Source organism: Eptatretus burgeri, chromosome 18, assembly GCF_056783735.1.
Source record: "Eptatretus burgeri isolate ZD-2024b chromosome 18, Ebu_testis_v1, whole genome shotgun sequence".
NCBI classification, from domain to species: Eukaryota; Metazoa; Chordata; class Myxini; order Myxiniformes; family Myxinidae; genus Eptatretus; species Eptatretus burgeri.
Genome location: NC_140978.1, coordinates 11,360,317 through 11,385,316, shown reverse-complemented (window position 1 = coordinate 11,385,316; position 25,000 = coordinate 11,360,317). Strand labels below are relative to the sequence as shown.

Genomic DNA, 25,000 nt, shown 5'->3' with positions numbered 1-25,000 from the left:
CTGCGTAGTGTTAAATGGAACGTGCTGTAATTTAAGAGACGACGAGGGAGCATGAGGTAGTTAGGGGAAGTAGTGAGCAGGATGGCAGAGATCAGCGATGGGTGTGTTGAAGAGTTGTGAGGTGGAAACAGGTTGAGTTTGTGAGGTCAGGTCAGGTTCGATCTGTGACTTGCTACAGGTACCATGTAAACCTGTACTAACCTGTTCCATGGTCGGGTTGTCGGTGACTAAACAGTCTCCCCCACCAGGTTTTCTGGTGAGGAGGGTGTTTGGATATGGACACCCAGCAGGATTAAAAACAAAACCTGTCGAAGGGCGGAGGAGCTCCTTGTGAGCCAATGGCCATCCATATCTAGTGCCCAACTGTGTCTGCGGACGTCCTCCTGCAGTTGGGTCACTTCTTATTAGGAGGTTGGTGGCAGGATTTGCACTCCGGCCACCGTAAAACCCTTCATTCCGCAAAAAAAATCTGAAAACCCACTCCGTGGGAGTACCTCCTGTGCAGCTTCCCTTCGCAGGGCAGCTCACCGGATGACGGGATTGGGGCAAAGCCTTCGGGACCCCCAATCTTTGATGATAGGAGGGAAACCACGGGGTAACATCCCTGGGTCAGATTGCGGGAGAGTATGTCGGAGTGGTGCTGAGGTGTCGTCCACCAGATGGCGGTCTCCTTGGGTTAACCTGAGGCGGTCCCTTCGGGTGGGTTCCTGGAATGTCCTATCCCTAAGAGAGGATGATCACCTGTCTCTGTTATCATCTGAGCTCAAGCGTTTGGACATCGGGATTGCAGCTCTCTCTGAGGTTCGGAGACTGGATTGCGGCGAGATAATGGTGGGTGGTTACACCTACTATTGGTCTGGTCGCTCTGATGATTACCATGCCCAAGGAGTTGCTGTAGCTGTGTCCAATGATAATTGAGGTAACACCGGTCAATGAGCGTATTATGAGACAAAGGATTCGTCACTCCTTAGGTGTCATTTCTCTGGTCTCTGTAAACGCTCCGACTGAGGCGAGTGATCTCACCGTGAAGGACGCATTCTACGCCACGCTCGAGTCTGTGGTTGATCAGTGCCCCAGGCGAGATACACTTCTAGTCTTGGGGGATTTCAATGCATCGACTGGAACTGTAAGGATTGTTTTGAGATGTGTGTTGGACCCCATTGGTCTGGAACTGTGAACCTGAAGAGCACTAAGTTCCTTGACTTTGTAAGAAGTCATGGACTTTGGGTGGCTGGTTCATGGTTTCAATGCCCACAGGCTCATCGCTGGACTTGGCATTCCAACGCTGGTGGTGTGGCAAAGGAGATTGACCATGCGCTCGTTGATGGTCGCTAGAGGATGATCCAGAACTGCAGGGTCGACCGGAGTGCTCAGTTCCTCAATACTGACCACCGGCTTGTTGTCAACTCTTACGTTGCACCTTAAATCCTGGAGAATGGTACCATCCCAGCCTAGGCTGGATGTTGCCAAGCTCAGGGATGAGAGAGTAGCTGAGGAGTTTGCGAACAGGCTGAGTGGCGATTTGGGGGGTCTGGATGCTTTGGGGGGTCCTGAAGAGTTGTGGGCCAGGCAGAAGGGCAGAGCTGACCTGTTCAGGGAGCTGAGGCGTAAAACTGTACGTGTGCTAAGGGTGGACAAGGAGGCCTATGTGCGAGGAATCTGTGAGGGGGTCGAGCATCACCTGTGGTCAAGTGATTCCCGTCCTGCTTAGAGGGGAATTCACGCATTGCGTTCATCCAAGCCCTTCCCTCGGTGTACTGCAGTTAGAGCAGAGGCTGGTAGGCTCTTGACAGAGGAGTCCAAAGTGAAGGCCCGCTGGACCGGTTACTTTGAGCGGTTGTACCAGGCTGATCCACCAGCTGTCGAGTTGGATGTCAGGGGTGTTACAATCACCGTTGCTGACCCTCCAATCAACTGTGGTCCACCTTCGTTTGTGGAAACGGTGGTTGCAGTGAACCGGTTGAAATGGGGTAAAGCTGCAGGGATCTGTGGCATCCATGCTGAACTCCTCAAGGCTGGTGGAAATGCTGTACTCATGTCGTTGTATGCAGTTCTGTGCTCTGCCTGGAAGACAGGCATCATCCCAACTGACTAGAAGAGGAGCCTTGTTGTCCCTCTCTGGAAAGGGAAGGGTGATCGCCAAGACTGCAACTACTGAGGGGTGACGCTGCTCTCAGTGCTGGGCATGGTCTTTTCTCGGATAATTCTTCATAGGGTTCATCACCATCTGCTTGAGCACCAGCATCCAGAGCATTCAGGCTTTATACCAAAGAGGCCAATGATTGACCGTATCCTTGCTCTTCGGGTCCTCACCGAACGCAGATGAGAGTTTCAGCAGGGGCTGCTTGTAGCCTATTTCGATCACTGTAAAGGTTTTGATTCAGGATCCCCTCTGGAGGATTTTTGGTCTTTGTGGGGTGCCACCAAAACTGATCGATCTGATGTCTGAACTCTACTCTGGTATTGAGAGTGCTGTGAGATGTGGTGACACAATCTCTGACTTATTTCGAGTTGTTACTGGAGTTCGTCGGGGTGTGTCCTGGCCCCCACACTTTTCAGCACTTGCATGGACTGGATTCTGGGAAGGATGTCAGAGAGATCAAGCTGTGTTGCATCATTTGGGAATGTCAAGATCTCTGACCGAGATTTCACAGATGATGCAGTCATCTTTGCGGAGACTTTAGAAATCCTTCTGGGGGCCCTCGTGGTGCTGAATGAGGAGTCGAAGCCGCTGGGATTACGGGTTTCTTGTGTCAAAACTAAGATCCAGGCTTTCAATGACATCTTTGATGCTGCTGTCCTGTCTGTGGTGAGGATGTTGAGGTCATGGAGAGATTCACTTATCTTGGCAGTGATATTCATGTTTCTGCTGGCTGTGAGTCAGAAGTCAATAGACGTCTGGGTCGGGTCCTGGGGAGTCATGGATTCACTGGATCATGGGGTGTGGCGCTGCCGGTACCTGTACAGGAGGACAAAAGTCGAGTCTTCAGGTCCTTGGTGCTTCCAGTCTTGTTCTATGGATGCGAGACTTGGACTTTGACCAGGGATGTGAGACGGAGACTTAATTCCTTTGGTGCGAGTTCTCTTCGGAGAATCCTTGGCTATTGCTGGTCGGACTGTGTGTTCAACGAGCAGTTGCTGAGAGAGACTCAAATGAGATTTGTTACCTGCACAGTCTGTGAGCGTCAGCAGCGACTGTATGGACATGTGGCTGGTTTTCCTTACGCTGATCCTGCTCACCAGATTCTCTCAGCGATGGAGTCTCATGAGTGGAGGAAGCCAATGGGCCGACTACGTGCCATGTGGTTTCAGCAGGTTGATTGGAATCTCAAGGAGATGGGGATGGGCCAGGCATCTGCCTGTGGGATGACCAGACGGAGGCCCCTGGAGTACCGGCGGAAAGTGGACGCAGCGATGCGCTGCTCTGGTGCATGCTCCCATACCTGACCTGACCTGACCTGTCCTTGTCGGGCAATGGCAACAGGTGTTCAATTCACCGCTCAAATCATCCGTGTATATTTGCCAGTCGCTGGAGAGAGATTGTCTTACTTTTGAGCGATGAACGTTTGTTCCGCTTAATCGTGGGTATGGCAGCCCCTTTCAATCGTGGCAGATAACCACAAGATCTAACCATCTATGTTGTTTCATTACAGTGTTCTGCAACATGTTCCGAGAACAAAAGCAAACATTTTTTAGCCCTGATCCACACTCAGGTATTTCTGACAAACCTCAGCCAATTTCTGGGAAACAGGGCGTTTCAGCCATTGGTGTAGCAAGAAACCATCTCGGTTTATACTACTATAACCACCAAGGATGCAAACGACTTTGCAAATTGTGGGGAATCGAAAATTATACGCTGTTTGAGTAAAACGATACCACATTGTATCCCATACACAGTGCAGGTCTGGTTGTGTACTTCCAGGTGTGAAGTCATGACTAATCTGAAGAAGATTGACTATTTATCGCAAATTTACCTGCAGTACTTTATAATTCATAAATCGGAAACAGATGCATCATATCTATTTGGTAGGGTATCAAGGGACAGATTAGCGTTGAGGTGGTCTGAGCTTTTGGGTTCCCCTTTAACTTTTCAAAAAAAATTATAAAATACACATCGACCTTGAAACTATACATATATTTTAAACAATACATTAACTTTATTCTGAACTCTGCTACTGGACTAGATGGCATCAGCTCACGTGTCTTAAAAACAAACTCTGCTGCTCTTGCACATCCCCTCTCTGCCATTTTCACCCTATTATTTACACTAGGTCATCTTCCATCTGCTTGGAAGTCCAACCACATCACGGCACCACTTAAGAAAAAAGGTGCAAAAACGGATCCCTTCAACAACAGACTTCTAATCATCAGCAATGTCATGGAATCAATCATCACAATTGATATGAAATATTTCCTTTTCCCAAACAACTTCATCTCAGATCACCAATTTGGTTTCAGACCACATCACTTCACCTTGGACATGCTGCTTCCACTCACCCAACAATGGATGGATGCCCTCAATGTCAGACAAGAAATCAGGGCCGTCTCTCTGGGTATATCTTGTGCCATTGATACAATCTGGCATCCTGTCCTGCTCTCCAAACTCTCTGCCTATGGCATCCAAGATCAATTTCACACACGGCTTACTGACTTCCTCCACTTTAGTAGCCCATGTGTGACACTCAACGGAATCCTTTCATCTCCTCTCCTCTCCCTGTCAAGGCTGGAATGCCCCAAGTCAGAGTTATGGTTCCAATCCTATTCCTGATCATCATCAACGATATATATCTCTATCTCTCTATCTCTCTCTCTCTCTCACTCCACCTTATGCCATGACATCCCTCATCCTTCATACAGGCAAGCTGCAGCCTCTTCCCTCTCTTTCGACATTGAAAAATAAAATAAATTAAAATAAAATCACAAGCTGGTCAAACACTTGGAATACGTCTTTCCATCCTCAAAAATCTCACCCTCACCATCTCTCTCTGAAAGGACCATCTGGCAATCCTCCCCATTGACTTTCTTATCAATCCTCTTGAGGAAGTTCAGTCATTCAAACTCCCGGGTCTCACCATCAGCCATGATTTTTCTTGGGCAAACCACAATTCTATGTTAGCCTCCAAAGCCACCCACAGAATGGGCATCCTCTGTCATACAAAGTCTTTCCTTGGCACACCTGAACTGCGATCCACCTACAAGGCCTTCATCCACAGCTTGATGAAGCACTGCTCCCCCTCTGGGACATCTTTGACTTTGACATCACAGACAGGTCAGTGGCCTCTCTGTCTTGTACCATCTACTTTCTGGTCTTACATCCACTATGCTCTGTCCCATTCTCACCAAAATTTCTGCAGGATGCATGTGGTCTACCAGTAACCCCCTTCTGGTGCAACTCTCAAAATCCAGAATCACTGCTCACCTCCACTCACTCATTCCTCCTCCTCCTCCTCCTCCTTACCCCCCACCTGTGGAACAAACTTTCTCAGTCTTTTCAATCTCATTCTTCCCTCAAAGTCTTCAAGGCAGCTGGTCAACATCTCAGATCATCACACATCCACAACCATCTGCTCCCCCCCAACATACACCTCTTTCAAAGTCTCCAATTTTTTTTTTTCTCTTCCTCAGAGTTTGCGGCTATATCAATCTTGTTCACCTTGTGTCCTCCCTTTGCCCCGATTCCTTCTGACCTCCCTTACTTCTCAAAGTCTCGCTCTTTTTTGTCACTCATCACCCTCCCCCAATCTCTCTCTCTACTGTTACATACTGATCCACTCTATGTTCTAGCTTCTCCACATTGTATACAAAATAAATAAATAAATACAATGTCTTTGCCCCCATTGTTTTAGTAATTTTGCTGTACGGAGTTAAAGGGCCACCACGCTACTAGTCAGCCATCTTTAATCAGATCGCAAAATAAAGTTAGGTGCAAGTGTATGCTATTGTGTATTGTGCTTGTGCTACATTTGAACAAAGTTGGACCATGCATGTCCAATAAATGGTTGGGGACATGTTTAAGTAACAAAATAGCCACCAGTCAGCCATGTTGGATCTGATTTTGAAAAACAAAATGACGTGCATATGTAAGCCATCATTCATTAGCTGTGAGCCAAGTTTGAGCAACATCGGTAGATGCATGTTCACAAAACGGTTGAAGACATGTTCGATACCAGTTTTTGTTTTCTTCAATGAAAATGGCTGCCAGTCAGCCATATTTGATCGCATCGCGAAACAAAATGATGTGCATATGAAAACCACCATGTGTTGTGTTTGTGCCAAGTACGAATAAAATTGGTCCACACATGCCCGAGATATGGTTGCGGACGCACACACACACACATGAAAATCGAGACCAAATCCATAAGCCCCCATTTCGGACAAGTCCAACAGGAGCTAATAAAATGATCATGAAGGTGTTTTATCACTTGCAAACAATAGACAATTCAGCAGTTTGTCTGACAGCAACATCAATGGAGTTACCCATCGACTAAAGAAAGATCATTACTTTTCTTGAAATGATTTGCTTGCCAAATGAGCTTTACCTGTAAAAACACAGCTTCTGCAAGTCTCGGAAATAGTCACGGTAGATCTCATCATAGATATCTTTGCAGAGTGGGCTCGTTTCTGCGAGACCTTCGTCCCACGATTCTGCCCATGGCTCAAGATTCTGCTCAATGGACCTTGCAATACCTCCATCATGGGGTGGAATTATCTGGGCACCATTTCCCCAGTATGCCTGCCTCACATACAACCAACATGTCTGATAAATGATCTGATGACCAACATGGTCAAAATCATTGCCTATGTCTGGTGAATATCTCACCCGCCTAACAGATCAGCAAAACATTGTGCAGAAACATCAATAAAATTGATGCAATTCCTCAATGTTATAAAATGCAGACTCTACAAAGTATTCCACTTTTGGGCCATTTTATCAAGCGTAGTGACTCATTTTTCCAAAGTGCTTTTTTGGAAAAGGGATTATAATAGCAAATATTAAATGATAAAGGTTGATAATGTGACATCATTAAATCTATATGTACATAGACAGTGCTTACAGGCATACCTTGTAGCCATTGTCCTGTTTAGGGTTGTGTGATGCAGTGATCATGATGCCAGCAGATAGCTTATGGTGCAGGATAGTGTAAGGCTTTAAAAACACAAAAAAAAAAGTCAGAGCAATTAATCGCAGAGGAAGCATCGATACAAAGCTTATAGAACACAAACATAAATGAGGGGGTGCTCAAAAACCTTTATGATGAAGGTACTCACAATAGTCCAAGAAACAGCAAAAACTTTTTTTCTTTTTTGGTGTGCAAGTACTCAAAATTAGCAAGAATTTTGGACAATTTCAGATCTCTTCAACTTCCAGGATCTTTTCACTTTTTTTTTAGAATCTCAGTATTTGGTCATTTTCTTGATTTCTACGTTGATAAGGTCAAAATCGCTGGGTAATGAAACCTCAATTAGAGGGTGTGTGTGTGTGTGTGTGTGTGTGTGTGTGTGTGTGTGTGTGTGTGTGTGTGTGTGTGTGTGTGTGTGTATGTGTATGTGTGTGTGTGTGTGTGTGTGTGGTTGGTATCTCCATATGTGGGATTCCGAAGGTGGAATAGAGTGCTCCCAGGGTGGGCTCAAAGTATCCACCTTCACTTCAGTAAGGGGTCACGATTCACGGACTAAGCTGTGAAGTTTTCTGTTCTCAAACTTTAGTGCCATGGGTTCTCTTCAGAATCGACGCTGAGCCCTGGACGGCTTCCAACTGTAGTTTGTTTGTAGTCATATCCCCACGGATGGATTTTAATATCTCTGTGAGGTTATTTGTCATCATTCCTGGAGCTTGGGTGTGTGACAAGGCTGAATTTATTCGACTTTGGTGAAGATCTGAATCCGGATACAATTTTATTTTATTTTTTAAAAGTGATTCTTTTCCATTGAGAGATAGGGCCAAAAACGATACATAGCATGGTATTCCAAAAAGTTGTGGACGACTTATGACAAAACGAGGTGGATGAGTTGGTTAGGTGATAAGAACAAGCCCATTCGATTTTGGTTCAGGTCCGGATCCAGATCTAGCCTATCAGTGGGAAACGAAACGTAAACTGTTCAGCCTGGCAGAAGTATGCACTCTACTGAGTGCAGTTCGAGATTTTTGTGTTGTTCCAGTGTTTGTCTGGCTTCTTGCCTGTTCAAACTGAGTGGAAGCACACCATTTTTTTTCCAGATATATTATGTGAACTACTTCTTCTTCTTCTTCTTCTTCTTCTTCTTCTTCTTCTTCTTGCATATGGCAGCTTGGTAGCTATCATTTTGTTGGGGCGCGACTATACCGCTGATGCTATGCCCCTATACCAGTACACCTGTGCTCATTTTGCCGACCTCAGAAAGATGACAGACCGAGTCAACCCCACCTGGTGTTAATTCCGTGGCCAACAGTGTTCAAACTCAAGACACGAAGATCCAAAGCCAGCCACCCTGACCACGAAGCCAATACCAGACTTATATGTGAAGTAACCCGCGAGAACAGAATCAATTGTTCACGACCAGTCTTTTTGGGTCCTAAAAGGAGCGGGGGCAATCTCATTTCTTGGAGGACAATAAAAGGAACATGAAGGAAAATCGATAGTGTGAGGCAGGGGCTTGAATTCCAAAGCTGTTGTTTTGCCACGCAGGTGCCGGATATGTGAACAAAAGCTATGGGCAACGGTGAAAGTTGCCGAGTGTACAGAAGTGCTTTGATGGAGTGAGGCATCGTGATGAACATATTCAGCAGAATAAGTGTTATGAAGAAAGCACCAAAAGCATGCACATGGCTACAGGTCAAATTACATTGATGTTCATTATTTTTGTGTTGAACGAGCTGAAATGCATGCACCCTTTGTTGCTGTCACATTCTGCAGAGTTAAAACAGAGTATGCACTGAAAAAGCACAAACTCGAATTGGCATGTTTAAAACCACCAAATAAGACATAATTTCTTTTAAAAAAAAATATTTCTTCGTCAAACATTGCTCAAAATAAATAATCCAATGTTGCTTCAAGAATGTGCAGGACACAACTTAGCATTTGACAAGGAAAATGATTGTGGAGGAGAGGCAGAAGATTATGTTGACAATAAAATGTACTCACGACAAACGGAGTTGGTGTAATCTTGGAGAACAGGAAGACAGGGATGCCCTGGCTGAGGAACACCACAGCAGCAATCTTGGCAAACCTGCAGCAATTACAGTGGGACAGGGAGCATAACTATCTTTCAAGTTTCATTTTGTTTGCATCAAATACAGGTGAAAGCAAAGCAGGAGGATGCCAAACCAGAATAACTAAATGATGTCAAGTCCATTTGAAGTGATATCAAATGTTGTGTGAACGTTATTGTAAAGCAAAGCTCAGTTAAAATTTTTAGTTAATGGAGGGGAGAATGGACTTGTGCAATGTTTGTACCCAGCAGCCCTGCCTGTTCCACTCTGTCTGGTTCATTTTTATGAAATTTTGAGAAAAAGTTAGAAGAACTTGAGCTGATTGCGACCACCTTCTCATATACTATTGTCAAAGGTCCGGGGTCGGGTGTCAAAAACACTGAGCAGTATAGTGAAAATAACAGAATGCTAACAGCAGCAAAAGCAAACCTGTATCATCCCTACCCCCCTTTTTGTACAAAAAAATAAAATCTAGACTCATAGAAGAGTATGGTGAGGGATGATTGAAGGTGAACACACTGACAGGAGTGGGAGAAGAACAACCACATACAAACATGGATGAACAAATGTAAAAAAAAAAAGAAAAGAAAAAAAAAAAAGGTAGGAGTAGGGGCAGTTATGAAGGAAAGATCACAAGTACGAATGGAAGATGACACAAGATGGTGGTGTCCTGCCAAATGAGTTAACCCTGGAAGAAAGATACAATCCATGGTCAAAATTATGGATGTTGTCCTACAGGTGAGATAAAAGGAACAAAGCACCAGAGGTGAGCAGTAAACATTGGATGAGGAAGTTCAACGAGAAGAGGGTTCGGAGAAAAATGTCTCCTCAAGGAGCTAGCGAGGAATCCATCTATCGGGACCATAGACTGTGCAGAGCGTTGGTGCTGCCTAAGCAGTCTCCTTGGCCTATGGGCACAACCCTGGACAGGTCACCATTCCGACACAGGATACCAGCAAGCTGGTACTCATTTCGCCAACCGCAGAAGAATGACAGGCACAGTCAACATCTCCTGGTATTAATTCAAAAGCAAAGCGGGATTTTGAAACTGGGATTCTAGAATCCCAAGCCCACCACCCTGACCATTAAACCAACACGAGGCATAGCGAGGAATAGAAGGCTGAAAAAGCAAAGGAATAAGACAAGAAGAGGTGATATATAAATAATGATAAAAAAAAAAAAATACAACCAACCAGTTTGCGATGAGAACGCAACATGTCTTGTGCATCTGCGTCTTTGTGGAAGATGTCAAAATTATGTGTGTATATATATATATATTGTTGCGGATTCGCGCCCGCCCACGTAACTCGAATCGCGGCACGTCGCCCACCGGACGGACAATCCAGTCGTGACCCTCTCGGACTAAAGCCGGGAACTAGCCACGGGTGGACCTTTCGGTCTCACCGCGATCGTGCCAATCGGCCCCCGCGTGGGATAGGGTTGCTCGCCAAATTCGACCTACCTAAGTACCCACACGGAGGGTAGACCGGGCGATCGCACCTCGCCGCAGGTCGACTTCGGACACGGGCCACTTTAAGCGACCCGTTCCGTACTATCGGGATAACCGAGCGGTGTTATTCATCGGCCTCGACGGTTCGATTAATTATCGGGCGTTTTAGCCCACGACCAACCCTTTACGTGAAGCAAGATGGGGATTCAATAGAGGAAAAGACGAAGCGAAGCGGGAAAACAGTTCAACAATAAGCACATTTATTTCGCGATGAACGGAAAGCACACATATACAATTCCACCAAAAGCACATGTAAAAGAAGAAGACAATGCAATATTACACAAAAAGCAAATGCAACAATGCAGATCTATCCGACTACCGGGCACACGGCAACACTTATACAATTTTACTTCACAGACGCCGCCGACAACACATATTCCCAAAGCAAAAGAAAAGAGAACCACCCTCCAGGATGAGGCGGGCCTGGGGCCGAGACCGGGTCGGGCCTACCCGTCTGATGATGAGACGCGGAGCGGCGGTGGTGCCTCAACTCCGCGGGCCTCGCGGACAGTGTCTGGTAGGGGGTGGGAAGGGAGCCCCCTTTGTCGCACTATCTCAGCGCGGGGGGGAACAGGAGGGGTTTGCTGATGCTCGGGGGAAGGAGGATTTCACCCTGTCTCGGGTCCCACGGCGAGCGTCTCCTCCTCCACCTCGGTCGCGTTGCTGGCCTCTCCCTGTGCAGCTCCCGGCACCGACGCGAGCACCCCCTCGTCCGCCTTCGCCGCCGTCACCTCTCCACAGCTCTGTCCTCTTCACTCTGACTAGTACCACTTCTTTCCAGCTCCACCGACGACTCTCTTGAACTCCGCACACTCCACTCAACTTCCAACTGAACTCGACTGACGAACGCAGCCGTTTATATAAGCCCCGTGGCTTCGCTCTTTCACCCTTGACCCTCTGCCTCCGACCCTTCACCTCTCGAACTGGCTCCCCATTGGCCCGAGGAAAAGTGGGCGTGAATGCTTTTTGATCCATGAATTTGCATATAGCGACCGCCCTCCAACGCCCTGGAGGCGGGGCCAAATCGCCCCTCGCTCACCGATTGGACGGAACAAAAGTGGGCGTGAGTCGTTTTTGATCCGTTTTCTGCGGAAAGTCCGTGATGTTTTTGAATACGCTGCTCGGTGCGCGCCCTGCACGAGTCCAGCATCGGCGCCCACGAGTGGCGCGAGATGGTGTGGATGAGATGGTGGCGAGTTGTGACGGTAAAGGTCGTGGCGGATGTGGTGAAGCGGCGTTGTGGTTGGTGGTTGTTGTTGTGAAGCGGCGTTGTGGTTGGTGGTTGTTGTTGTTGTGATGGCTGTTGAGACGTGGTTGGTGGTGGTAATAATGGCGGCTGGTCCAAAATAAAGATAGTAAAAGAAAAACGGCTATCCTGAAGAGTCGCAGCCCGCATGAATGACATTTATTCCCTCTAGACAACGGGTTTGGGCCTAACTACACATATACTTACCGAGATATCTCACCTAAGGGACCTGAATGGTGGTTTGTGAATTTCGTCAACCACAACACTATATATATATATATATATATATATATATATATATATATATATATATATATATATATATATATATATATATATATATATATATATATATATATATATATATATATATATATATATATATATATATATATATATTGTTGCGGTTCTAGTAACCGTATGCATAGAAACATACAGTTGTTCCAAAGTTAGTTATGCCATTCAGTACATGTGTAGATAGATCCCAACCTTGTGTGTTGTGGGAAGACACTGGGGTGTGTTGCGATGTTTTTTTAGTTAGATTAATAAATCTTTATATCCCCTCCATTATGAACCACAGTACATTCTTCTCACCTTCAGAGGCAAAATCTTTGTACAGTACCTTTTTTGGTGAGTCCAAACACGCGTGGAGTGGGCGGGCTTCCCGGCATGGCCGAAACACCGCCCAGAAAGGGCGGACCCATGGAAGCCCTGTCCAATCAGGGCGGACAGTGACGTCAGCTTCACCAAGGCCCCTCCCCGCTGAGGGAGATCTATAAATTACGAAGCAACCCTGAGAGTGAAGAGCGTTGGAGTGGGTCAGTTCGTCGGCTGGTAGCGAAAGAAAGGAGGAAGGTCGAAGAGTGGTTGCGCTCTTTGGGGGTCGTTCGTTTTGAGTGTGAGAGAGCTGGGAAGACCACGACCCGACCTTGACCGGGTCTCTCGTTGGGTCCTGTCTGCAGCCCTGATCCCTGCCTCGGACTCCGCTCTACTCGACCCGGGCTCCTTCGCAGACATGGTCTCCATGCGTGCGGCCGTGGACCGAGCCGCACAACCATTGACAGGTGCCGCACCATGGAGCATCCCTTCCCTCCAACATTCAGGTACCTGAAAGAATTGCGACCTCAGCTCACATCCCTCTCTGGCTGTGGGGGTCCTTTGCCATACATCTGGGTTTACTTTCGTCTGAGTGTGTGTCTGAGTGTGTGGCGCCATCTTTTAGTAGAATTGCATAAGTGTTTTTATTTGATCATTGTAAATCCTGCATGTTTTATTTCTGCGTAAGTTGCTCTGTGTCCTTCTTTTGTAAGTTTTGTTGTAAATAAATTATTGCAGAAATGTTCCCAGTTAGTTTTCGTCTTTTCCTTCATTGGTCCAGCATGGTTCAGATCTGAGTTTAGCCGGGTCTTTATCCCCGATAATCTGTTTATTCTTGCTGGTACCTTCTTGGCAGGTCCGCTCGGCTGCATCTGAACCGGAAAGGTAGTTGGTAGTTGGAAGAGTGATCCGGTTCGAGCAAGGCGTACTGAGGGCGTGGTTCCCCGGTAGTCGAAACCGCGTGGTTAATTAGGTAAATTTATTCTCGACAAAAAAGACCCTATGCAACATGGTTGTGGTATTGGCGTCCACGGTCGGTTAAGCGACCCACCGCATCACGGAATTATCCGTGAGCAACGGCCTCCAATTCCGGGAGTCTGGTGGGAGGCGACGGAACTTCCCCCACCTCGCGGTCGTTCTCGCAACAATATATATCCAATATATATTTTGAAGTTTTTGTTTGTTACTTACGAAATCTAAAGATTTCGAAAGTATATTGATGACTTCCGTTTCTGTTTGTTTGTTTGTTTGTAGGCACGATAACTCGAGAACGGAAGAAGCTACCAATGTCAAATTACACCACGTGATTCAGGAGGGTGATGGCTAGTGCTGATTATATTTTGGTCAAAATCGGTCAAAGGTCAAGGTCAAATATCCAAAAAATGATAACTCGAGAACGGAAGAAGCTACCAATGTCACATTACACCATGTGATTGAGGAGGGTGATGGTAAGTGCTGATTAGATTTTGGTCAAAATTGGTCAAAGGTCAAGGTCACAGTGAGGTCAAACATCAAAAAAAAAATATAACTCGAGAACGGAAGAAGCTACCAATGTCACATTACACCACGTGATTCAGGAGGGTGATGGCTCGCGCTGATTAGATTTTGGTCAAAATCGGTCAAAGGCCAAGGTCACAGTGAGGTCAAACATTTGATTTTTGATGGTTCGGTACAGAATCATCGTAGAAATTTCTGGTTTGCGTCGCTACCTTCTCGAGAGACAGCTTTTATTTGACAAGGTCAGAGGTCAAGTTGACGATTTCGTAAGAACCAGTCTATGACTGCTTGTTACTTACGAAATCTAAAGATTTCGTAAGTATATTGATGACTTCCGTTTCTGTTTTTTACTTACGAAATCTAAAGATTTCATAAGTACATTGATGACTTCCGTTTGTTTGTTTGTAGGCACAATAACTCGAGAACGGAAGAAGCTTCCAATGTCAAATTACACCACGTGATTCAGGAGGGTGATGGCTAGTGCTGATTAGATTTTGGTCAAAATCGGTCAAAGGTCAAGGTCACAGTGAGGTCAAACATCCAAAAAAATGATAACTCGAGAACGGAAGAAGCTACCAATGTCAAATTACACCACGTGATTCACGAGCGTGGTGGTGAGCGCCGATTAGATTTTGGTCAAAACCGGTCAAAGGTCAAGGTCACAGTGAGGTCAAACATCCAAAACATTCGATTTTTGATGGTTTGGTACAGAATCATTGTAGAAACTTCTGGTTTGCGTCGCTACCTTCTCCAGAGACAGCTTTTATTAGACAAGGCCAGAGGTCAAGTTGACGATTTTGTAAGTACCAGTCTATGACTGCTTGTTTGTGTGTTTGTTACTTACGAAATCTAAAGATTTCGTAAGTATATTGATGACTTCCGTCCTGTGTTTGTTTGTGTGTTTGTTTTTGTGTTTGTTTGTAGGCACGATAACTCGAGAACGGAAGAAGCCACCAATGTCAAATTACACCACATGATTCAGGAGGGTGAAAGCTTGCGCTGATTAGATTTTGATCAAAATCGGTCAAAGGTCAAGGTCACAGTGAGGTCAAACATAATTCCGTAAATTCATGTGGAGAAATGGAGTATTTTTGCTTCGCTTGACGTTACGAGTTCGTTTAAAGTTCGATTTTAATTTTGTCTTCGGTTTTTGCGATCGCTTAGGACGCTTAAAACTCGGTTGTCGAAATTCAGGTAAAAATCGGATGTTTTGGAGACGTTTTAAGATTGTATAAAAAAAATTTCACTCGCGCGTCACGGGTCGTCACGTGATGCAATGCGCAATTCCGTAAATTCATGTGGAGAAATTGAGTATTTTTGCTTCGCTCGACGTTACGAGTTCGTTTAAACTTCGATTTTCATTTTGTCTTCGGTTTTTACGATCGCTTAGGACGCTTAAAACTCGGTTGTCGAAATTCTGGTAAAAAAAAAAATCGGATGTTTGAGACGTTTTAAGATTGTATAAAAAAATATTTCACTCGCGCGTCACGGGTCGTCATGTGATGCAGTGCGCTCGAGCAGACGCGTCGTTGAGTCACGTATGGTTTTGCGTGTGCGTGCTGACGGTGTTTTCGATAAAGATGGTGTTTAAAAGTCATTTTTTATCTCAATAAAGGTTATCGTCACATGTCTGACTCGCTGAGCCGTCGGATTATGTAAAGATTGTTGGTGGATGGCTGAATATTATGGGTTTGTGACTTTGATAAAATGATTGCGTGGAGAAATGGAGATTTTTGCTTCACTCGACGTTACGATTTTTGATGGTTTGGTACAGATTCATCGTATAAACTTCTGGTTTGCGTCGCTACCTTCGAGAGACAGCTTTTATTAGACAAGGTCAGAGGTCAAGTTGACGATTTTGTAAGTACCAGTCTCTGACTGCTTGTTTGTTTGTTTGTTTATCGGCACGCGCTAATCTCCTGAACGGTAAAAGGTAGGAGGAAACCTGTGACACAAAAAATGTCGGGAAAGGCCCCGGGAAGGTTATAGGCGAGGGGTGAGGTGGCGAGGCCCCTCGGCCGGTGGAGTGGGGTGTTTTACCCTCACCAACCCCCTTCGGCTCTGCACGCGCTAATCTCCTGAACGGTGAAAGATAGGGGGAAGCTTCTGAAACAAACAATGTCGGGACGGGCTCCGGGGAGGTTATAGGTGAGGTGGCGAGGCCCCTCGGGCGGGGGGGGGGGGGGATTCCCCCTCACCAATCCCCTTAGTCTATGACTGCCGAGGCCCAATAGGGAACTGATACTGGGCTCGCGTCAGACCTATGTACAGAAGATTAAATCAATTCAAAAAAGAACCCGGGCAACGCCGGGTGCATTCACCGAGTATAATATATATATATATATATATATATATATATATATATATATATATATATATATATATATATATATTGCAAAAGGATGATTGGTACTGCAAAACTTCAATATAGACATAAAGAGACATTTCAGGACATTACCATAAAACAGACAAAAAGAAAACCAAAAACTGGTTTTCTTTTTAATCTGTTTAATGGCAATGTCCTTCAAATGTCTGTTTATGTCTATATTCAAGTTTTGTAATACCAATCATCTTACAAAAACAAACAAAAAAAACAAAACATTTTTATGGATAAATGCAGTCGTAGGAACGGAACTCGGTCGTTAAGTGAGGAGGTACGGTATATATATATATATATATATATATATATATATATATATATATATATATATATATATATATATATATATATATATATATATATATATATATATATATATATATATATATATATATATTTAGAGTTTTGGATTCCACATGATCCAGGAATGAGAGGTGTGAAGCAGGGAAAGTCGCTTGCATCGAGAGAGAGAAGTACTGTGTCGAGTTACAAAGAAAAGGCATTGAGAAGTTCAGATGCATTGAGAAAGCACGGTGGATGCCCACAAGCTGACGTCGGGTGAGCGAAGATTCACCAACAAACCCCGGATTCTTTTTGTCTCTCTGGCTATCCCTCTGGCCTGTCTCATTTGACCCCAAGCATACAGCCAAAGCAACATTGCAATATCTTCAGAACAAGAATGATAAAGTCCTTGAGTGGCTCAGCCAAAGCCCAGACTTGAATAAGGTCAGGTCAGGTATGGGAGCATGTGCCAGAGCAGCACGTCGCTGTGTCCACTTTCCGCCGGTACTCCAGGGGCCTCTGTCTGGCCATCCCCCAGGCAGATGCCTGGCCCATCCCCATCTCCTTGAGATGCCGATCAACCTGCTGCAACCACAAGGCATGTGGTCGGCCCATTGGTCTCCTCCACTCATGAGACTCCCTCGCTGAGAGAATCTGGTGAGCAGGATCAGCGTCAGGAAAATGAGCCACATGTCCATACAACCGCAGCTGACGCTCACGGATTATGCAGGTAACAAATCTCATTTGAGTCTTCCTCAGCAACCGCTCGTTGGACACAAAGTCCGACTAGCGAGAGCCAAGGATTCTCCGAAGAGACCTAGTACCAAAGGAATCAAGTCTCCGTCTCAGATCCTTGGTCAGAGTCCAAGTCTCACATCCATAGAGCAAGACTGGAAGCACAAAGGACCTGAAGACTCGGACTTTCGTCCTCCCGCACAGGTACCGGCAGCACCACACCCCATTATCCAGTGAATCCATGACTCCCCAGGCCTGACCCAGACGTCTATTGACCTCTGATTCACAGCCAGCAGAGACATGAATATCACTGCCAAGGTAAGTGAATCTTTCCACGACCTCAACATGCTCACCACAAACAGGCACAGACAGGACAGCAGCATCCAAGATGTCTTTGAAAGCCTGGATCTTAGTTTTGATCCAGGAAACCCGTAATCCCAGCGGCTCAGACTCCTCATTCAGGACCTCGAGGGCCCCCAAAAGATATCTAAAGTCTCTGCAAAGATGACTGCATCATCTGCGAAATCAAGGTCAGAGATCTTGACATTCCAAAACGATGCACCGCAGCTTGATCTCTCCGACATCCTCCCTAGAATCCAGTCCATACAAGTGCTGAAAAGTGTGGGGGCCAGTACACACCCCTGATGAACTCCAGCAATAACTGGAAATAAGTCAGAGATGGTACCACCACATCTCACAGCACTCTCAGTACCAGAGTAGAGTTCAGACATCAGATCGATCAGTTTTGGTGGAACCTCACAAAGACCAAGAATCCTCCAGAGGGCATCCCGATTCACTGAATCAAACACTTTACAGAGATCAACATAGGCTGCAAGCAGCCCCTGCCGAAACTCTCGTCTGCGTTCGGTGAGGACACGAAGAGCAAGGATACGGTCAATCGTTGACCTCTTTGGTGTAAAGCCCGACTGCTCTGGACGCTGGTGCTCAAGCAGATGATGGCGAACCCTATCAAGAATTATCCGAGCAAAGACCTTGCCCGGCACTGAGAGCAGCGTTACCCCTCGGTAGTTGTTGCAGTCTTGGCGATCACCCTTCCCTTTCCAGAGAGGGACAACAAGGCCCCTCTTCCAGTCAGTTGGGATGATGCCTGCATTCCAGGCAGAGCACAGAACTGCATGCAACAACACGAGTGCAGCATTTACAGCAGCCTTGAGAAGTTCAGCATGGATGCCACAGATCCCTGGAGCTTTACCGCATTTCAAGCGGTTCACCGCAGCCTGTGTTTCTTCAGCTACCCTCTCATCCTTGAGCTTGCCAACATCCAGCTGAGGCTGGGATGGTACCATTCTCCTGGATTTGAGGTGCAACTTCAGAGTTGCTAAAAGCCGGTGGTCAGTATTGAGGAACTGAGCACTCTGGTGGACACTGCAGTTCTGGATCATCCTCCAGCGACCATCAACGAGGTCATGGTCAATCTCTTTTGCCACACCACCAGCGTTGGAATACCAAGTCCAGCGATGAGCTTGTGGGCACGGAAACCATGAACCAGCCCCCCTAAGTCCATGACTTCTTGCAAAGTCAAGGAACTTAGTGCTATTCAGGTTCACAGTTCCAGACCCAAGGGGACCAACACACAACTCATAACCATCCCTATCAGTTCCAGTCGATGCATTGAAATCCTCCAAGACAAGAAGTGTATCTCGTCTGGGGCACCGATCAACCACAGACTCGAGTGTGGCGTAGAATGTGTCCTTCACGGTGAGATCACTCGCCTCAGTCGGAGCATAAACAGAGACCAGGGAAATGACACCCAAGGAGTGACGAATCCTTAGTCTCATAATACGCTCGTTGACCGGTGTTACCTCAATTATCATTGGGGTCAGCTTATTGGACACAGCCACAGCAACTCTTTGGGTATGGTAACCATCAGAGCAACCAGACCAATAGTAGATGGAACCACCCACCATTATCTCGCCGCAATCCGGTATCCGAACCACAGAGTGCTGCAATACTGATGTCCAAACGCTTGAGCTCAGATGATAACAGAGACAGGTGATCATGCTCTCTTAGGGATAGGACATTCCAGGCACCCAACCGAAGGGTCCGCCTCAGGTTAACCCAAGGAGACCGCCGTCTGGTGGACGACACCTCAGCACCACTCCAACACACTCTCCCACAATCTGACCCGGGAATGTTACCCCGTAGTTTCCCTCCTATCATCAAAGATTGGGGGTCCGAAGGCTTTGCCCCAATCCCGTCATCCGGTGAGCTGCCCTGCGAAGGGAAACTGCACAGGAGGTACTCCCACGGAGTGGGTTTTCAGATTTCTTTGCATTTTTATGTTTTGCGGAATGAAGGTTTTACGCTGGCCAGAGTGCAATTCCTGCCACCAACCTCCTAATAAGAAGTAACCCAACTGCAGGACGACGTCTGCAGACACAGTTGGGCACTAGATATGGATGGCCGTTGGCTCACAAGGAGCTCCTCCGGTCTTTGACAGGTTTTGTTTTTAATCCTGCTGGGTGTCCATATCCAAACACCCTCCTCACCAAAAAACCTGGTGGGGGAGATGGTTTCTTCGCCGACAACCCGACCATGGAACAGGTTAGTACAGGTTTACATGATTCCTGTAGCAAGTCACAGACCTAATCTGGCCTGACCTGACATCATCTGACAGGAGATATCTTGTCTGACAGGCCTGACAGGAGATATCCTGTTCACAAAAAACCCTAAAACAGACAAACCAATAAGGGTGAAAACATAATCTTCACCACTGATAATAAACAGGGGGCAGTGGAGAGGTGATGCATCATATATATATTTTTATATGGCCAGATAAATTCATAAAAAATTTTTTGGGGACCAAGAGTCAAAATAAAACTTTGTGGGTGGGGTGGGGACTTCATATTTAGGTGGATGAAAGTATAATTGCTGACTTATAGTTTTGTAGTTCTCTATATAAAAAGTGGGGGTTAGGGTGGGGGCTCGTATTTTCAAGCACAAGCATCTATGACTGAACTGTGTTGTACAATGGTTCTGACAAGTTTCATGAGATGACAGGATGAGTCCCAGACAGGTTCACTTTAAGTTCCACACCAATTTAATTTTGAATTGGATGCTGGATTGGGTACAAATTTCATTTCTTACCAGACAAAGTTCCAGGAATGTCAAAAGAAATAAAAATGTGGACACCTATATTTTTAGCCTTTGGGCAAATGGCACTCTCACCTTAAGCTGTTGCCACCACTTGGTGGATCTGCACGGGCATCAAAACCAATAACAACACCCTTCTGCCGCAAGTCAGGACATTGCTGTTCCAAGTATCTAGCAAAGCCCTGTGGAGGGCAGCCAATAATTCAATCAAATAAATACAGCGAGATTTGCATTACAAAGACACAAAATGAATTAATCTCCCAAATGCCATATGTAAAGTTTTATAGTGCGACAATAGAAAATGGTCATCACAAGAGTCAGTCGGCATAATAATAGCAATTTCATGCAAACTCAACCACAAATATCCAAGCACTTTGATTATATAAGACTGTTCAGTCACAAAGTGCATTTCGACATTGGTGGTGCACGGATGCATGCAGGTCATGAAACACTGTCAAGTTAATTTCGGTAACGAGAAAGAGCAAGGCTTTCTATCATTGAGAACGGCACAGGGAATTTTTTGGGATCGACACGGTCACAAGAATCTGTCCTGCAGAGCATCTGTGATGCCCCAAGTTTCTCTGGGGTGAAAAAAGGAACTTCAGGTCATAAATGAGTTATTCCAGGTGAAATCCACCATAAACATGCAAGTGCTTTGATTGAAAACGTCTGTTCTGCCATCAAGTGCATTTTGAAATGGTCTATATACAGCTTAGCTGAACAAGACACCAGACTTTAGGCCCATGGCACAAAAAGCTATACAACACAATAACGAGTGTAACCAGAGAGTTGGTGTCAAAGCCACCCAATGCTCGCCTGTTTATACATTTATCATTTTTAAAAGACGAGTCTAATAATATTTTTTTATAAAGCATTGCAGTGAAGTCTGATCCAAACAATTTTAAAGCAATATATGTATTTGTATATTGTAATCAGTAAAAAATAGTGTGGTAGATAAAAACATTAGAAAGGAAATAACTTGCACCAAAAACTTTAACATTTTCCCGCTCACGCAGGGGGTATCGCTATAGCTCTCTGTTCTTCGAACAGGGGAGCTAAAAACCAAATCTGAACACTCTTCTCCCACACATCCATCTTCCCCCCTCTGCTTTGCTTCTCTTCTGGTAATTGCAAGTGCACAACTGAACGCACCTGCGTGGTTTGGATGATGGTCAGGTCATTGATGCGGGAGAATCCAGCCCCCATGGGGGCACGCAGACCGGCAGTGCCAAACTCCATGCGAGACCCCAAGCGGTCCCGCAGCTCCTCCAGATTACCGGATTGCTCCAGTGCAGCAATAGTCTGGAGTGTTTTCTCATTCTATGGAGATTATAAAAGCAAGTCATTAAAAAAAAATTTTCATCCCATAATCAGTTGGGCTTAAAGGTTTCTATCTCTGCCTCTCTTTCACAAATTAATATTTCAATGCCTGCTCACACGACTTGCACACAAAAAAAAAGAAAATAAGAAAGAAGCGTGAATAATTCTATGAAGAGGTTATGGATCAAGAATGGAGGGTGACAGAAGACAGGCAATTTGAGATGACATTTGGGTTGGCCTGAGATTCCAATCTGAGCTCCTGATGATGAAATCTCATAATGCTGGGATCCCAGGTTAGAGTTACATCTGCTATGTTTACCCTCGCCGAAGGATTCGGGGAGGGTATTGCATTTGGGTCTGTTTGTCCGTCTGTCTGTCAGCATAGAACTTTGGTGTTTTTCTGTGCAACCGCTTGAGAGATTGAGACGAAATGTTCACCATTGGTGCGACTGCTCGTGTGGAATGTTTCAATGATAATTATGACGTTATCGGTCATGTGGTGCGGCAGCCATATTGGAAAAACGGAAAAACTTTGGATTTCTGTATCACTGAAACTGCACCAAGGAAAAATTTGAAACCTGGCACATGGCAAGTGCTCATCATGGGGAATAAGTGATTTTTTTGACATCATAGGAGCCCTCGTTATGACGTCATAATTACATATGGAGAATGCCACATCCGATCAGTATGAAAATTTGTGAGGGTCATCTAAGGATAAAATGGTCCACTGAACAAAAAAAAATAATTAATGGAGTCATCGGTCACGTGATTTGGCAGCCATATTGTTTAAAAAAAACAAAAAACAACCTTCAAAAATCTTCTCTGAAATGGCTGAAAAGATCGAGGAAAAACATTACACATATGACCGCCTATCCATGAGGAACAAAAGTCACACATATGACGTCATCGGTCACATGGTTTGGCAGCCATATTGGATTTACCTGAAAACCTATAAAAATACATCACTCAAAAGAAGTCTGGCAAGGGTTAGCAATCTCTGATTGCTCTTTTTCTTGTTAACAATGTCCTTCAATTAATGTTGTGATATATATAATATAATATATTACATCTCTATTATAATACCAAGCTTGCACACTAAAAACTCGGCTCGCCATCACACGATCCCTATGAAATTGCTGTGGCACTTAGCAGACATGCCGACAATGTTTGGGAAGTCTTGACGTTCCATAGTATCAATTGCATTTTGCACAATGCGTATTTTTGTCATTCCCCGTGTACGGTCTGTCGTCTGCTACCAGCTATGTTGTACTGCTATCCCGTGCATGTGCACGGGTATTGCTAGTATATACATATACATCGAAACATTTGGAGTGTGATGAGCACTCCCCCGATCCCTATTGGACATAGTTCTACATATATGAAATGGGGATCGGTGGAGTGCTCGTCACACTCCACATGTTTTGATTTACCCGCTGATCACATCATGTGCCTTCTGGTTGAATGGTTTGCATGAGCGGGAACAATCGTATGGATGGCAGACAGATGGTTGTTCTTTGCGGATTATGCGGTTTTACCGTGCGAGACTGAATCCATGGCGATGCTCACCATTACAGTCAGGAGGTGCGTCTGATCCTCCACATACACATACACATCAAGAGTTTCAGAACACCCCCATTTCCCCAGTTTTTATTTCAATTTAATCAGTTCAAGTGCAGTGAATAACCTGAAATAGTTCAAAGCGAAGTGGTAAAAAAAAAAATAAAGAGTTCAGGTTACCAAAAAGTGAAAAATGTAAATTTCAGAGTTGATAAAAAAAGGTCCTTTTCAGGGAACAAGTAATGGGTCAGCAACTGCAGCTGTTCTGCAGCAATGGAAGTAAATTAAGCCTTGAAAGTTGATGCAAACAATTCCTACAGATGTCCCAACTTTTGTTGATTAGTTACAAACCTTCTGTGTGTATAAAAGCAGTGTTGGAACAGACTGTGTTGTGACACCCTCCAAAGCATTATTTGGATAATATTGCACTGCAGGAAGTAGTATATTGCTGTCATAATGGCGAGAAAGAGACGATTAACAAAGAAAGACAGACAATTATAACCCTTAAAAGTGTAGGTCTTTCCTTTAGAGAAATTGGAAAGTAAGCTAAGGTGTCAGTGAGTACAGTTTCCTACACCATCAAAAGGCACTTGGAAACTGGAGAAAAATCTGACAGGAAGAGTCTGGCAGACCCAAAGCCACAACACAATCAGAAGACAAGTTTCTGAGAGTCAACAGCTTGCGTGATAGGCGGCTCACAGGACAGCAGCTTCAAGAACAGTTTAACACTGGTCGAAGTAAGGAAGTCAGTTTTAACTGTGAAGAGAAGACTTCGAGCTGCAGGTTTGACAGGTCGAGTGGCAGTAAGAAAGCCATTGCGAAGATGGCAAAATAATAAAAAGAGGCTTGCCTGGGCCATGAAGCACCGCCAGTGGACTATTGAAAACTGGAAGAAGGTCTTATGGACCGATGAATCAAAATTTGAAATCTTTGGTTCATCACGCAGGATCTTTGTATGCCATCGAGTAGGCAAAAGGATGGTTCCTCAGTGTGTGACACCAACTGTCAAACATTGAGGAGGAAGCGTGATGATCTGGGGCTCTTTTCTGAATCCAGAGTCGGCGACTTCCATAGAGTGACTGGCACCCTGAACCAAAAGGGCTACCACAGCATTTTGCAGCACCATGCAATACCCTCTGGTCTCCGCCTAGTTGGTCAGGGGGTTCATCCTACAGCAATATAACGACCCAAAACATACCTCCAGGCTATGTCAGAACTACCTTAGAAGAAAAGAACAAGACGGTAGGCTTCAAATCATGGAATGGCCAGCACAGTCTCCAGACTTAAACCCCATTGAGGTGGTTTGGGATGAACTGGACAGAAGGGTGAAAGCAAAGCAACCTACAAGTGCAACACATTTGTGGGAACTTCTGCAACAGTGTTGGGAAGAACTTTCCGAACAATATTTGATTTCCATTGCAGAAAGAATGCCACGAATATGTTTGGCTGTTATATCTGCAAAAGGTGGCTACTTTGATGAGTCAAAAATTTAGATTCAATTTTGTTCAACAAAACGATTCTATGATTTCTTTTTTTATCCACAATTGTTTATTTGTTCTTTGCTTTAATTTC

At 45.2% G+C, this 25,000-nt stretch overlaps 1 protein-coding gene across 1 annotated transcript in view; it reads right to left on the bottom strand.

Moving 5' to 3' along the window:
* PGM2 (phosphoglucomutase 2) overlaps window positions 1–25,000 on the bottom strand; it is a 63,356-nt gene that overhangs the window by 36,472 nt on the left and 1,884 nt on the right. Inside the window, exons 2-6 of the mRNA XM_085864185.1 lie at window positions 21,704–21,871; window positions 20,627–20,733; window positions 9,123–9,207; window positions 7,064–7,147; window positions 6,540–6,733 (exon numbers count right to left, since the gene is read on the bottom strand). Of these exons, the coding sequence (XP_085720311.1) occupies window positions 6,540–6,733; window positions 7,064–7,147; window positions 9,123–9,207; window positions 20,627–20,733; window positions 21,704–21,871 (638 nt within the window). The remainder of the gene's footprint in view (window positions 1–6,539; window positions 6,734–7,063; window positions 7,148–9,122; window positions 9,208–20,626; window positions 20,734–21,703; window positions 21,872–25,000) is intronic.